This window comes from Aphelocoma coerulescens, chromosome 2, assembly GCF_041296385.1.
Source record: "Aphelocoma coerulescens isolate FSJ_1873_10779 chromosome 2, UR_Acoe_1.0, whole genome shotgun sequence".
NCBI lineage: Eukaryota > Metazoa > Chordata > Aves > Passeriformes > Corvidae > Aphelocoma > Aphelocoma coerulescens.
The window spans coordinates 23,911,243-23,926,574 of NC_091015.1; the positions used below are offsets into that span (position 1 = coordinate 23,911,243).

The 15,332-nt window shown below is 38.1% G+C and overlaps 1 protein-coding gene across 3 annotated transcripts in view; it reads right to left on the reverse strand.

The window, feature by feature from the left end:
• Positions 1-722: 722 nt before the first annotated feature.
• CDK6 (cyclin dependent kinase 6) overlaps positions 723-15,332 on the reverse strand; it is a 139,451-nt gene continuing 124,841 nt past the window's right edge. For all 3 annotated transcript variants that reach the window (XM_069006826.1, XM_069006829.1, XM_069006828.1), the window contains exon 8: positions 723-14,206. In XM_069006826.1, the coding sequence (XP_068862927.1) occupies positions 14,060-14,206 (147 nt within the window). In that variant the 3' untranslated portion in view covers positions 723-14,059. The remainder of the gene's footprint in view (positions 14,207-15,332) is intronic.

A 15,332-nucleotide genomic window follows, 5' to 3' on the forward strand; every position in this document is an offset into this window, starting at 1 on the left:
TATTGTTTCTATATACCCAGAATTGTTACTAGTCATATTTATAGCCAATCAAGAAAAAACAGTCAATCAACAAAGTGTGCTCAGCTCCTTAAAAGATGAAAACAGCAGAGTTTTTAGGAATACAAAAATACCATGCACATTTAGCACAACAGCTGGATCAAGTAACGTTTGGGAAAAATAGTGGAGTTCATGGACAACTGAGAGCCATTATAGCTGAATTAAAGTACAGTCTGCCTAAACCATAACAAAGATTCAGTAAAAACAGACCGGTGCTGAATCATACAGCATCGCCAGCAATTGCAGCAATGTTTGGCCTTTGAAAGAAAAAGTAAACTCTCAGATTTTAATTTTTTTAAATGGAATTCATCCTAAGTAAGCAAAATACATAGGAATGAGTAACTGGAATAAATTAGGGTAGATTTTTATAAAGCTGGTATATAGTAAGATGCTGGAAAAGGTGTGCATGTGCTTATGTTTGTGTGTCTGGTTGTGTGTGTTTGTTGATTTTCTAGAATACACAGGGTGTTGAAAAAAACATCTGGAAACATAAAAACTAGAAACCAATGTTGCTAATTTTCTGTATTTAATATAGAATACTTACTGCATTTGTATTAATTTTACATTTTTAGATAAAAGAAAAATATAGCTAGAAGGGTGAAGCGTTTCAAATACAAAACTAATTTTTTGCCTTTTTACTTTTCAATAATTTGGGAACTAAAGAGAACTAGACACTGAAAATTTTTATTATATTGATTTTCATACTGAACCCTCAGCACCCAACAATAAATACACAACTTTGCTTTTCTTGCACTGCCAGCAGCAAAACGTTCAGTTCCAAATGACTGTAATTCTGATATAATACATTATTGATAACCTTTCTGTGTGCCTTAATTTAATTCTGCTGTATTGACACATTAGTTTTGCAGTCAACCATCTTTACAAACTTGTAAAAGCTATGGAATATGTTAATACGGGAAGGTGCATGCTCCGATGAACTTCAATGCAGTCAACGTAAAGTAGCCCCAGCTGAGGGTGTTCTTAAAGCAGAAAGCCCCACAGGGTGAAATTTGGGACACAGAGCAGGCATGCAGTTAGATCAAAGGGCTTTGTTCAAAAGCTTGCAAAGGGAGCTCTAGAGTTTCCAAAGTGTCTGTGTTACTTCCCAGCCATTCTGTACAGCAGAAACATACTTTTTCCCAATGTGTATATGGTAATCAGCAGCTGTGCAAGAAGAGGAGAGAGTCTGCAAGATTTCCTGTACAGCAATGGTGCAAGACTTTTATATACCACAGTTCACATGCTGTAGCCCCTTGATGTCATATTGATGACTAAAAGGTAAACCAGTATATTTGAGTAACAATTCAAGAAATCGCTGTTACATTTTTCTGTACCTCTGCAGGTGATACTGTATTTCACACATAAGTGATTTTAATGCTGAATGTAAAGAATGTAAAGAATACTGACTAGTAACTATTAAGCACACAGAATAAAAAACAAAATGATGCACCTTTAAAAGAAACAGTAACACATGCACCTTTTCATGTTTGTACCCTGATTAAAAGAACATCATGAATTTCAAGTATGAAATGATACAGTGAAATCATGTCCTGTGAATAGGTATCAATGGTAGTCTAGGTAGTACAGTTTGCACTGTAGGTAACTTTCCATCTTGCAAAACAGAATCCTACTGCATATGTAGGTAAAGTGACTTGAAATGCTAAAACCTGACATGCCAACTGTTGCACTGGTTTACACTGATACAATGCTGTAGAAGTCAACAGGACTATGGTGATTTTCACCAGCTGAGTATATGCCCTAAGGTGAATGAAGAAATGTATTCCAAACTGCTTTGCATGCTTTCCTTGAATTATCAAATCCAGAGCAAATGATATTTTATGACAAAAAAAAAGGGAAAAAAGAGAAAAAAATTAAGCCAAACAGCATTAGCAGCTGTTTTAATTTTCTGGGGGTTTTTTTGTTTGTTTGTTTGTTTTTGTAAAATTGTACTGCGAAATGAAGGTACTGAGAGAGATTTTGATTTGCTAATGGACGTTGGTCTGGTGTAATATCAATTAATAAAGTTACTCTGGATGTGTCTCAGAAGCTGTCATCACTGTTCATAGTATTCTGTAAACATGAAACCACAAGTTTCAATTATGCCTTTTGAGAACTTAACTTATCTTGCAGATTCTGAAACCAGTATCTCATCAGTTACAAACAGGCTTAACTTTATATGACTTCTGTCAGCTTCAGTGGGATTTGTAACGTGTAAGGTAGGCACACATGGGGCAGTAAGCACTGAATCTTATTTCTGATACATTTCTGTACCAGCATCCTGCTTTTCTCCACATATCTCAATGCCACTAAGAAGTGCAATTCTGACCTTTTGTATTAAAAAAGCAATGAATAGAATTTTTTTGAGGAATAATGGAACTAGAGTTAAGATTTTTATCACACATTACAATTTATATAGTATTCTTGCTGATTTACTAAGCTTAAGTATCTTTATATAGACCTGAGCTGCCTGACACTGAAATCCGTAGTCTTACAAGGCCAAATTCTTGGTTTAATTTAACTCTAGTCAGTGGAATTACAACAAGAATAAATCACGCTGAATGATTTTAAATACTCTCCAATCCTATTTCATGCAATTGTCCATCCACAAAAAAACCCCCAAAACAAACCAGCACCTAAATTTGCTGCCTTTATGCTTTTGTTTAGGCAGCAATCTTACTTCAAGCCCAGATGGGCAACTTTACCACTGCAAGAAAACTTTCTTCAGTTTCAAGATGCTGCACAAACTTGGCCCCTGGCTTAAGCATCTGGAATCAACAGATACTTGCTGGGCCTTCTAGAAACAAACTAAAGCCAAAGGCAGCCTATGTAATGTTTTCTAATTTTAGTTTTTCAGACAACATTCCCCCACTATGTGTAAAATTAGCTCTACAATAGCATTTCGAAGTAATCTGGTTATTCCTTTACATATTAAAACAAATAAAAATGCTCTAACGCATAAAAAATACTAAATCTGAACACATATACTACTCTAGTTGCAAAACTCAATGTACAAGTATGAAGCTTATTTATGATTTTTTTCAGACTGATCTATCTTCCAGCCTGTCTAAGAAGCTAGCTTCACTTCAACAACCAAAATATATACTAAATGCAAATAAACAATAAAGCAGCAAGACTCAACACATTTTTTTTTTGCAACTACCCTTTCACAGGACTAATGTGTTTTCATAAGAAATTATATACTAAATCATAATAGCAATAATTTAGATTAATGTCAAATAACTTGAAGATAAATGTGTCCACATCTTCAATAAACACAGACTCCATTTCCTGGCGTCTTGGTGCTGTTATTAACCATGTGTCCTCACAACTACAGTCAGTTACCAAGGGAAAGCCTTTTTCTGCAAGTACTTTTTGTGAGCAACTATACTCAGATGACTAAGCCCTCTCTGCTCTCTGGGACTGATCAGCTGAGGTACAGTATTTGTGTCTTTGCAGACTTAGGCCTTCAGACTGAAGAGTATCAAGCTAGTGAGGAAGTACAAATACACACTGTAACACAGAAAGCAGAAGACAGACATACAGAAGAAAGCACCCTGTGATGCCTTTGGGAGTTATAAACATCACTTCCAAAGTATACAGTTCCAACTTGTAACATAGCATTTTGAGGGTGTAACTTTTCTTTACCTAGAGCATTCAAAGACATTATACTTTTAAAGCTGTTCAAAGTAATGCAGCAAAATATTACATTAACAATAAAATTCATATGAGATTCAAGGGCAGATATAGACCACTTAAATGAAATGGAATGAAATGGACTGTAAATACATTAATCTGAAGGCTTGTGAGGAATTTACAAGGAAATCAAAGACTGCAAGGAACAAATGAATGTTCATCTGTGGGCTTTGTTTCAGAGCCAGAATTATACAGCTTTGTGAAGAAAACAGATTCTATTGGAAAAATAAATGGCACCTTTATATTTTCCCTATCTCAAGTATTTTAAAATGTGTTTCTTTCCCTAGCACAAGGGACTGCCTTGTCTGTGAATGGTGCCTGGCTAAGACTCCTTGAGACTCTTTCAGTCCATGTTTCACTAGGAACTGGCTCTCACTCCTTACTGAAAAGCACCGTCATAATGTAAACTTCATTTGCTCACATTTCTGAGACTCCAAATGGGTTGTAGGAAGGGAGTTCAATCTTCACAGATTTTGAACACTGTGAAGAATGACAGTGAGGTTTTTAACAGTGCTTAATGAAAGGCAGATGGGTGTTGAATTCCATTTGTTGGAAATAAACAGAGACAACTTCACTCTCATGACCAGAGACAAGACTAGAAGCTGAGTCAGGAGAGGTTTAAGTTGGATATCAGAAAAAGATCCTTCACCTAGGGGATGATTGGGCACTGGAACAGGCTCCCCAGGGAAGTGGTCACAGCACCAAGCCTGGTTCAGAGAGAGTTCAAGAGGTGTTCAGACAGCACTCTTAGGCACATGGTGTGATTTTTGGAGTTGGACTCAATGATCCTGACAGGTCCATTGCAACTCAGCATATTCTATGATTCCCTTAATATTGACCACTACAAAGTGATCAAAATTTCCAGACAGTGCTGGCCTTCTCTCTTTGTGACATGGTATACTATAGGGTAATGCTTTTCTTTTCAACTTACTATGCACAATAGAAAGGAGAATGTGTGTGGTGGAGGTGAAATAAAACAAATCAAATCAAAATACAATGAAGCTGGAACACCACAGGGTTGCTAGACATCTAAGGAGAAAAAGCCTCTGATCGCATGATGCTGCAGTCCTTCAGAATGTGCATGGCAACCAATACTTTCACACAAACACATCCCCCCTGAGCTTACCTAAGCCACCTTGTACAGCCTCACATCCACAAACTTCTTGCCAGCATCCAATTTCTGATGTACATTTTGTTGTAGTTACAACTCATGGTTACAGCCACCTTTCTTAAAGGGACTCCAGGATAAAGTCCCTGCAAGAAATCATGGAGGGTTTTGGTCTTGTTAGAAAAACTGCTTATTTTACTAGTATGCTGCAGACTCAGGCTGTATTTTAAACCCAGTTCAGTGGATTTTCTATCACAGATGAAGGATGATTGATTGAGATACACACCATCTACCCCAAATACAGCATTTTGTCTTTTCCCACAGAATGTCCAGAATTCAGCGTCATCCCTATTTTGTAGTGGGAGAATTTTCTTAGGGGAGTTCTTATATCGGTGCCGTTTCAAACACAAAAAATAAAAGTCAACTGTCACAGAAACAGTAAACATACTGTCCCCTTTAGATCCTGGGAACACCTTTCCTCAGGAGAATATTTTGGCAGTTAAGGTGTGCTTGTGCCTAGTACTTGTGGCAGGGCTCTGTACTTTAAACTGCCATAGCCAAAAGGGAATGAGCTTGATTAGCTACATGAACACAACCTGTCTTGAGAGTTAGGGACTATTTCATAGTTGCTCCACTCCAGGCTAGGAGGAATCCTCTCCCTGGGAACAGTGATGTTGGGGAAGGCGAGGGGAAGCAGGGTAAGCAGTAGGAAGCTGGCATTGCTAGTCTTGTTTGTATCCATAGAAAACTTCTGTATAACAGGAGCATCATTGTGTGCTCTTGTAAAAATGTGCATCACAGACAGTTTTTCAGGGATCATGTATTTAGTACATGAGCTTCTGAATCAAAAGCTTTTCTGGCTGACCAATTGAACATTATGTTCAGTCATCAATTCTAGCTCATCACTTTGCTTGAACCAACAAGTGTGAAAGTAGCACACACTCTGCCATATTCTACTGTACTACTTCCCTGTTCCTAATGAGAAGGAAAAACTAGAGTACAAATCACTGGCTGGCCAAGACTAGAAGCCGCAGAGTCACAAGGCAGTAATTTAGCTCACAGCTACTTCAGTGGTAGTGGAAGTACCAGCAGGGCAAGATGCAAATGATAGGTAATTGTTGCTGTAGTGAGAGGAAGCAGGAAAGCTGGAAAACTGCTGAGATAGACTCCTCAGGGCTTCCTTCACAGTGTCACAGAAGGACGATCTGGGATAAGGAGAGGACTGCTTGAGTGGCTGAGTGATCTATCACTACATGTATTTAACAAGTGCCAGAGAACTACTGTGTAGAATTAGAAGTTTCCCATCCCTGAACTGTGAAATTTGTCTCTGTGCCAAGCCTAGTTGCTCATGCTTAATGGAAGGACCAAAATTGGCCACTCTGTGCTAACACTTACCCTGCCACCCCACACATAGTCTGAACACAACAAAATGCCATGCAGCCCTCCTATTCTGCATTTTTGGAGGTGGCATAACAATAGTTAACAACAGTAGTTAACAACAGTAGCTCTCATGTCGGCAGAGCAGCTCTGAAAGCTCATTCCTACTCCACAGCCTACAAAAAGTATTTTCTTTTCCCATAGCAGATGATTTGCATTATTATTTACACTGGGTGTCAGACAGACTTGCTAAGCTCTCATACCTGCTCCTGTAAGATGGTGAACCACCTGGACTCATCCAGCAAAACCTCCATGTGGATAACCTTATCAAAATCCAAGTGTGCAAAACCATGCCATTTTGGATGACCAAAGGATTTTCACTTTGCAGCAGGAGTCAACGTCTAATGCACAACACTGCACACTAACACACAGTGTCAGTGGCTCTCCTGTAGCAGAGCTGTGCACTCTCCAGTGTCTGCAGCTGAACTACAGCCACTGTCTCTGTGGACAGCTTAATCTGCTCTCAAGCTGTCTCATAAGACCTTTTTTTATATCTACCCAGAAAAAGCTCTAGCTTACGCAAAATCTAAAAAATAGAGCTGTTGCTATGTTGAAGAACTGCACTGGAACTCATGACTTGAGTTGGCATAAGTATCTGGAACTAAAATCCCGTTCATGAGTCTTGCTTTATCATCTTATGCTTATGAAAGTGAATGACAGGAGAAAACAAAACAACTGGAAAAAAGTCATCCCCCTATGTTTATATGTAACTTTTCCACATAGTCAAACTCACTTGCCAACTGTCCTACTCTCTGCCCATTTTTTCAATCTTTCCATCACATCACAATTTTCCTCCTGCATCTAGCTACTCAAAATTGATCCTAACATTAAAGAACTGGAGTTTAATTTTTTTTTTAAAAGGCTGAGAATTAGCATAACATGATGTATGTGTGAAACATGGAATAAAATGAAGGGCTCCATATTGTTGAACATTCATTTCAAACCCTTTAGGAATAATTGTACAAAGGAATCTGTCAGTCTGTGAAAATTCATTTTTCATTCAGTGGCAGAGACTATTCTCTGTCTGGATTTAATATGAGCATGACAGTGGGAGCAAGTATCCATGTAAACACCAGAAAATGTTTTTTTTTTTCAGGCATGTGGATGGGTTTAAGGTGCAGAAAGCTAATAGTGTGAATGTGAATTTGGCTTGCTCAAAAATGGACAGTGAGCTTGAGAGCTTTACAACACATCCTTTTAGACACCAAAGTAAAATCACAAGTTTAGCATGATGTGTTTTCCCATCTCCTTTCAAACAGTACAGGTTGCTTTAGTGCAAATGAACATTTAAGTGGTAGTTTGAATAAATTCATAGTTGGATGCTTTTCTTCCATAAAACCCTATCAGTTTCAATGCTTATTTAATACACATTGTTTGCATTTACTTTTTCACATTAAAAGTATGCTCCTTTTCACTCATCCTGACAGTATTTAGTATTTTCTGAATAGTTCCTTAAAATCTCCAAATCTCCTTTTAAATCTTTACCAAGTGTCAGTTGTTTGTGGGCGCCTTTTTTTCCCCTTTTTTTCTTTTTTTTCTTTTTCAAAGAAGGTCATATATTTTGTCTGATCCTTTCTGGAAACAAAAAATCTACTCTATCACAATCACCAACAATCAAAATACTATAGCAGAACTTCTTACTTTCTCTAGCCTTGCAAAAGTCTCATTAACATTGGGCTGGATAAAACCCACCAATATATTCTAACAGATAAAATATGCAATGTGAAGGGAAAAAGACCATATGGTTAAGGACTTTTGATTTATCTTTGCTGTTTTGCATGGTCCTTCAATGAAGGCTGGAAATCCAAATATTACAGAAGTTTTCACAGGACTTTTAAGTCAAAGCAAATTTTCCACTAACTTTACTCACAGCAACCTTGGGTTTTTCTGCCCAGAAAGCAAAAAGCTCGTCTAAGAATGGTGCTGGTTAATTTTAGTTTCTGATGAGTACATGAAGAACTGATGGTATCTACTTGGCCTGGAAGAATCACTTTTGAGAACAAGTTTCCACTTGATTCAGTTTTGTTTGGGTGCCTGTCACTGAATTAAAAACATACACGTAATTTTTCCGCAATACTTTTTAATGGGAAAATATATGAGTTTCAAAATTTTGAGTGTTACAGCTAAAGTAATGATTTTCAGCTGGTTTCTCCGAGAGTCTAATGAGCCATTTTTCATCTTAGTTGTGCACACTACTCTTAAGTGGTCTTTATGGTTCTTAAAATGTATATATATTGCATATCAGAATGCAATACTTGCTAAGCTTTACACTAAAGAGAAGAAATAACACTTGGCAATAGTATATTTGTCAGTTCGTATGTCCACATCTTTCTTCTTTAAATGGCCTAGTTAATTAAAATCAGTGAGAAAGCTTCTTTCTGTTTTACATAAATTATTGAGATTTGATGGTTACAGAGTCTAGTCCAGAAACTAGAATTGTATTACAGCCATTATCTAATAATTTGCAAGACACAGATAAGAAAACAAACAGCTCACAAATAAAACTCCAATTTGAGTCCTACAGACTGTTGGACTGTTAAAATTGTAGTCATGTTTTTGTACATCTGAACTGTACTTGCACAAAAAAAAAGATATGAAAATAAAATTGGAAGCTTAAACATACAAAATCCCATTTACTCTTCTAGAGACTGTTTCTGAATTTTTTCTTCATTCAAAGTAACCTGTATACTCAAGACTTTGTAATCAAAAGGAAGTAAAAATGAAAGCTTATTGATAGTCAGTTATTGAAGATTTCACCTCTCTGTGAAAGTAAAAATATATTTCTTAAATTTTCCTCCACTACCGCAGTTTGGAAAAATGCTTTTTCTAACATACTAATTTCAAGAAAATAATTTACACATTAAAAAAAGTGTGAAATCCTGTTAACATAAAAAAGATCTTGATATTTAGCAGTTTTGAAGCAATAAAATAAATATGTTAGGTTCCTAAGCTTGCAATCAATTCAAGCTTCAAGCACAAAACAACAAAATCACTCAAATAGCCTAGTATCTTCTAATTCACATTGTATATAAAAGTCTATTCCTGAACCTACTGTATATGAAAAATACTAGCCAAGTGGTTCTATAAAACAGAGTTCTTAGAATAAACTTCCTCATTATTCAAATGTGTCTTATATATGAAATATAATTAATTTATGTGGCCTTTTAAACCAAATTGTATGGTTTCTCATTCATATACGTATTTGACAACTGATGTGTTTTCAGTTGTGAGTCAGGTAAGTGCTCTGAGTTTGCTGGCTAAAAGACCAAAACAGCATGTTTTCTCTTTATTTTCCATATTAAAGTTGGTCTAATACCTAACAGCAGAAAGAATTATATGTATAATAAAACATGCTTTTCAAAGACAGTGAGTAAACCTGTGAAAAGCAGCAAGGCACAATATTTTCTTCTTATTCACCAAAACAACCACTAAGTATAAAAACCAAGTAAGAGTTATCATGCTGGAAACCCTCCCCTATGCAGAAGATGTTCATATGCTGCAATTTAGTGATTCCTTTCATTAAAAAGGCTCTGTACACATAGCACTAAATTTCTTTTTTTGCAAACATGACGCCCTCATTTTTTGGTGTGTTTTAAAACGGAAACAGCAGGAAAAGATGCTCGATTATTGATCATTGTGCACTAATAGGCTGAAAAAAGCCTGGAGTGTGGGCATAGCCTACACAGAAATATGCACAAATCCTATTTTTAGAATTTTACTAACCACATAGAAGACAACACAGGGGTACATGAAACTAAGCCTAAGCAAGGAGGTGCACAAAGTTCTTGTTTCATTATTGATTTAAGCTGTTTGACTAAAAGAAGCAACATTTGGTAACAGGAATGTAGGGGACATTGACACTGTGTAGCTATGGAAAATTTGGAAGAATCTTGCTGGAAATAGCACCTCTGAGCATCACTGAAACCTGTTTATGTAAGGGAGCTGAAGGAGAAGAACAGGAAGGCTGGTGTGAGCGTGGACAGGGAGAAAAGGGCTGCACCTGATGGATTGCTACAGTTCAGCAATCAGCACTTCACTAGCTGGCTTTGGTGATTTTGTCCTTGGCTATTGAGTGTGGCCTTTTCTGAAGAATTATGTAGTAGTGATTAAAAGAAAAAAAAAAGGTTGGTGGGAGATAGAAACGTCTCCTTTCATTACTTAGAACACCCTGTTCTCCGCTAAGAAGAGCACAGTGCCTGGTTGTGGGTGTTCTAGGAGCTATACTTAATACATCTTTTGTTATTCAGCACTTTTCAGCTGCTGTTGAACCACTCCTGTTGAACAGAAGACATACAGGCTTAGTTATCACTAAGAAGAATTGCACTCTGAAGTCTTATTTAAAGGTGTACAAAGAGTTTTCATCACAGCACTTTCTTTTTCACATACACAATTCCTACATCCTACACATATGGCAGTAATGAGTAAAGGTACTAAAATACTAGAGCTATACCAGTAAAATAAGAAGAGCAAGGGCATCGGTTTGAGCACAGTCCCACAGTTGTCTGTGCTGTCTAACTATAAACATGATTCCTGGCATGGTATTAGCCAATGACAGTGCTTTGCCCAGCCAGAGAACAGGCTTTCTCAGTTTACTAGTGTAAGTGAAGCTCCACATGGTTTGGCAAGGAAGACTGGAATAAGATTAAGGCTATGGCATGTCAAATGGAATTTCTTCCTAAAGAGATCTGGAAAAAGAGGTAATTTGAAAAATTGTTGGTCCTTTGCAACCAGGCCCTTGCTACCACAAGGACCCCATTAGAGAAATATCTTCCCTAACCCTGCCAAGACAGAACTTAGATTTCTTGGTTTTGTTCCTGCCATTCCCAGTGGAAAGATGTTCCAGAATGTGACCATTAATGCAGCCCTCTGCAAACTGTTCTCCTGAACAGTCTCATTTATAACCTGATCCTACTATATTAGACAACATACAGCACCATGTTGCAGAAGCTCTGCTTCTGATTCCGTAAGCCAGCCCCTGTTTTTCTCTGCTGCTTTCTTAACTCTTTGATATTACGACTGGGAAATACTGCTCCAGTAGTTAAATTCCTTGTGATTTCCACATTCTCATTCGTTTTTGGGCCAACACTAACCTTTGGCTTAAAGTGTTCTCTCCCCTCCTTTCTGCTTTTACCCTAATAATGTGTCTACAATCAGCAACCACTTTCTTTATTCTTTAGCTTTGCTAAACTTAATAGAACAGATTCTTACATGGAACAGATGCACGCTTCTCTCTGAAAGTTTTAAGCCCAATTTGGAAAATATCATCTCCTCTACATTTTCACCCTGTATTAGTTGGTGGAGAGCTCTGGGAGAGTTCCCTGAGCAGTTGCTGGGAAGGCACAGCAGCTGAATGACCTGATAAGGTATGTACGTACTATAGATAGCTCAGCGCTAGGTAAAATGTGGAATGTTTTCAAAAGTGCTAAACTCCGTAGAAAACTTTTCTAATTGCTACTGTTGCAAGAGTCTCCTGACTTTTGGCTCTGTTTGTTGTTCTAAATTAGTGTCTAAAAATTATTAGCAAAAATTTCACTCTGGCCCATCTTTCCCTGTGAACATTAAAAATTATTCACGCTCAGGTCCACTGACCCATACAGGAATACTGTTGGATACCAGTGCAGTGGGTCTGCAGTTCCCCTAGGGTGTAGGAACAGAGAGAATGACAAAGGCAAGGCCAAGATTAGAAGGTTTGCTGCTGTGACAGCTCCCTGGCCTTCAGCTTGCTGCTCACAGAGCTTCCAAAATTCGATGTTATGCATCTGTGATATCTCTGTGTGCAGATGCCTCGTGTATGCTCTTGCCAGGCCTAATTTGCAACTTGCCTGTTTGTGCTAGTTACGTTTTCCATAGGCTCATTCTGGGCATAAAAAAAGCACAGCCCACTGCATGCAAGCATCCAAGTGGTCCTTTTAAAATCTGGCTTGTTTAAAGTAGACCTAACTTAACCCTATGTAACACACTTCAGTGTCTAACAGTAACAAAAAGCTTTATCCAGGAGACAGATAAGATCCACCTACTATCCTAGCAGTGGGCCATGACCCAGACAGTGCAGATACCTGAAACGGAGTTAACAGTGAAGTTTGCCACAGGAGAGACCTGCCAGTGAGATGGCTACAAATTCCCCTGTCACAACTGGAAAAGTTACATTGCCCAGCTCACTGCTAAGGACCTGCTTCTGCCAAGCATGCCATGGATGAGGATGTAATGCTGGCTCACCACCTAGACAAGATGAAATAGAGATGAGGAAGAGAGAAGCCTAAGGCACTGTCACAGGAGTAAGCAAAGCTGGCTGCCTCACTTAGCATCAGTTATATTCATTGGACCAATATTCCCCCCCAGGTCATGTCCAGGTAAATGCACTGAAGTCATGCTAGGGAACAGCTTTTATGGATTTAAAATATTTCTTTTTCCCCAGTACAGTATTAAAAAAATAAAAGTTTCTTCTCAAAATACTGAAAATATATTTTAGTTAAGGTAAAAATACTAAATATAAAAATTTCAGGTAATATTTAAAATAACTGCGCTATAGAGACAAGTGAATTGCTTCGTCATTTTGACATTCAATAATAGCACATTAACCTTAGTGGAGAGGCATGTGCCAGTATCCCCACATGGTCGTTTAGGAGAGAAGGTCATGCATTTCTGCATAGAAAACAAGCCTGCTTAGTAAGTGACATGTGAGGGATTTTGAAACATCAATGTTCATGCACTTGTGATGCACCGGGGGGTGTTGCAGGTAAGGCAGCAGAGTATACAGCATACAGTGCAGCACAAATACTTCTCTGTGCTTATTACAGGTATAGGATTCTCTGCTTCTGAACAAGAAATATTTTTTCTGTTTTCCTTTTTGGCTGACAATGAAAACAGGTTGAAGGTGAAAATCTGTATTGATTTTCATTGGCTCTGCTCATGTCTTTGAGCTGGACATCAGAAAATTATTTGGAATGAGATGAAGAAAATATGCTTACAGCTATTTCCAAGGGGGAATGATGGGTTAGATGATGGACCAGAATGTGTCTGCATTTCAACACAAACTGACCATTTGGAAACTGAAACAGTAAGAACAGGACAGTTTTTTGAAATGAGCACACAAACATAGCTAAATAATAACCTGTTTGTGTATGAAAAAACCTAAAAGCCGAGACATTTATTATGATCATCATCACTGTTACTTTTATAGAGCAATGAAATGATAAATTAATTCATCCAAGTTTTCAAGTGGGGAAGCACCTGCATATATGCTACGAATGAACAGTAGCTGGATGTATTAACACATGTATCACTTAACTGCAGGTTGCAGAGATCTGATATTTCAATGCCATTCTTTAAATATCACATAACAATAATAATAAAAAAGTACCAAATCATGCTTCAGCAGCTAGAGAGAGAGAGAAATTGCATCATGTTTTGGCAGTGACTCAATGATCAAACACTGGCAACATTCAATATTAGAAGGATAAAATGGCAGCAAAACTGGTCAGCAGCTTCTCTTCGTCTGGAGTTTTCCCAGGCAGATAAACAAAACAAAACCAAAACAAACATAAAGCTGCAACAGGAGCAGGTCAAAGCCCCAGCCCTTGCACTGCTGATAAAAGTAAACTAGATTGATTTCCATGGATAAGCACATCACAATCCCAAAATAAAAGATAAGTGCATAAAACCTCCAAATAATGATCTTCGCTAGGACAGCTATGTGGCTTGTATGGGACAGTGGCCTTGTCAGCTACATGTTGTGTTCAGTTATGGTTCCTCTTCAGTCAGCATTTATGATGCATTCACCTCACTGGAGTTTTGGCTGGATGACATGTGACAGTCCATATTCTCCTTGAATTTCTCCAGATCATGGAAATATGGGTGAGAGAGGGCAACATATGCAGATATTCGCTTGGCTGGGTTGAACGCTAAGCATTTCTGAAAGTATGAAAAGAAGCTGGTTTTAACTCAAATGTACAGTTAACAGTGCTAGCTATCATTGCATACATACATTAATGCATACCACCTTCAGTTCATGGTATGAGACACAACAGGGTCTCAGAAGGTGGTGCACAATGATCATCCATATTAAAACAAGCAGTGGGGTCAGAGTATAAGAGTATGGTCACCTCAAAAATTACATGCCAGAAAATTCAAGTATTCACAGTTTATGAAATTGCAGAATACAGTTTTTCTTGAATTCACATGCACAGGATAGCCTTCATCTGGTTATGTTCTCTGTTCAGTTTTTCCCTCTTCTTCCTCACTGCACTTTGATGGCCCTCCTTCCACATCTGTATCCCAGCCTTTGTCCAGCCGGCACTGAAATCTCTGCCCCAACCTTGTGTTTATACCTTGCTCTTTGCTTCATTCACCTCCATGTATTATTCTTCCTACCATCCTCGTGTAGCTACTTCCCAGTCCTCCTTTCTTTTCTTGTTTCAGAACTTCTATCATTTAACTTCAGAAATTTAATTCAGTGACTTTCAGTCCTACTCTCCCCTTTCATCTGTGGCTCCCAGTTATCATCTCTTTGCCTACCAGGAACAGATTTCTTTCCTACCTCACCTTCTAGGCACAGATATTTATTTTCTTCTTCCCCGCCTCCCATCATGCCTCGCACTCACTGAGCTCTCTGCCATGTATTATTCCTTGTTGTTCCCAGAATCTAATTCTTATCCCATGTCTAGCTTCCACTTCCAAGCTGTCTGCAAGCACAACAGATGTGTTTCTCCTTTGTCATTTCAAGTGTCCAGATGTAGTCTGCAGCTGGGGGCTGCAGTCATGAGGACACTGGAGGATCATCTGCTGTTGAGATAACCTTGGCCAGAGACAGCGGTTCTTGAAGAGATGCATCAAGTATTTCAAGAATTGCACTAAGCCCACTCTACCTAGCCCATATGAATCAAGACCTTTAAAAGACTTCCAGAGAACAAATTAACTAGATTTCAAAAAGCACAGAAAAGAAGAAAACTGATGCAAGGTCATTCCCTACATTCCATGTCAAGACTGAACTTCAGGACTGGGGTTTCTAATATATCTATAATAACAGTTATATATAATT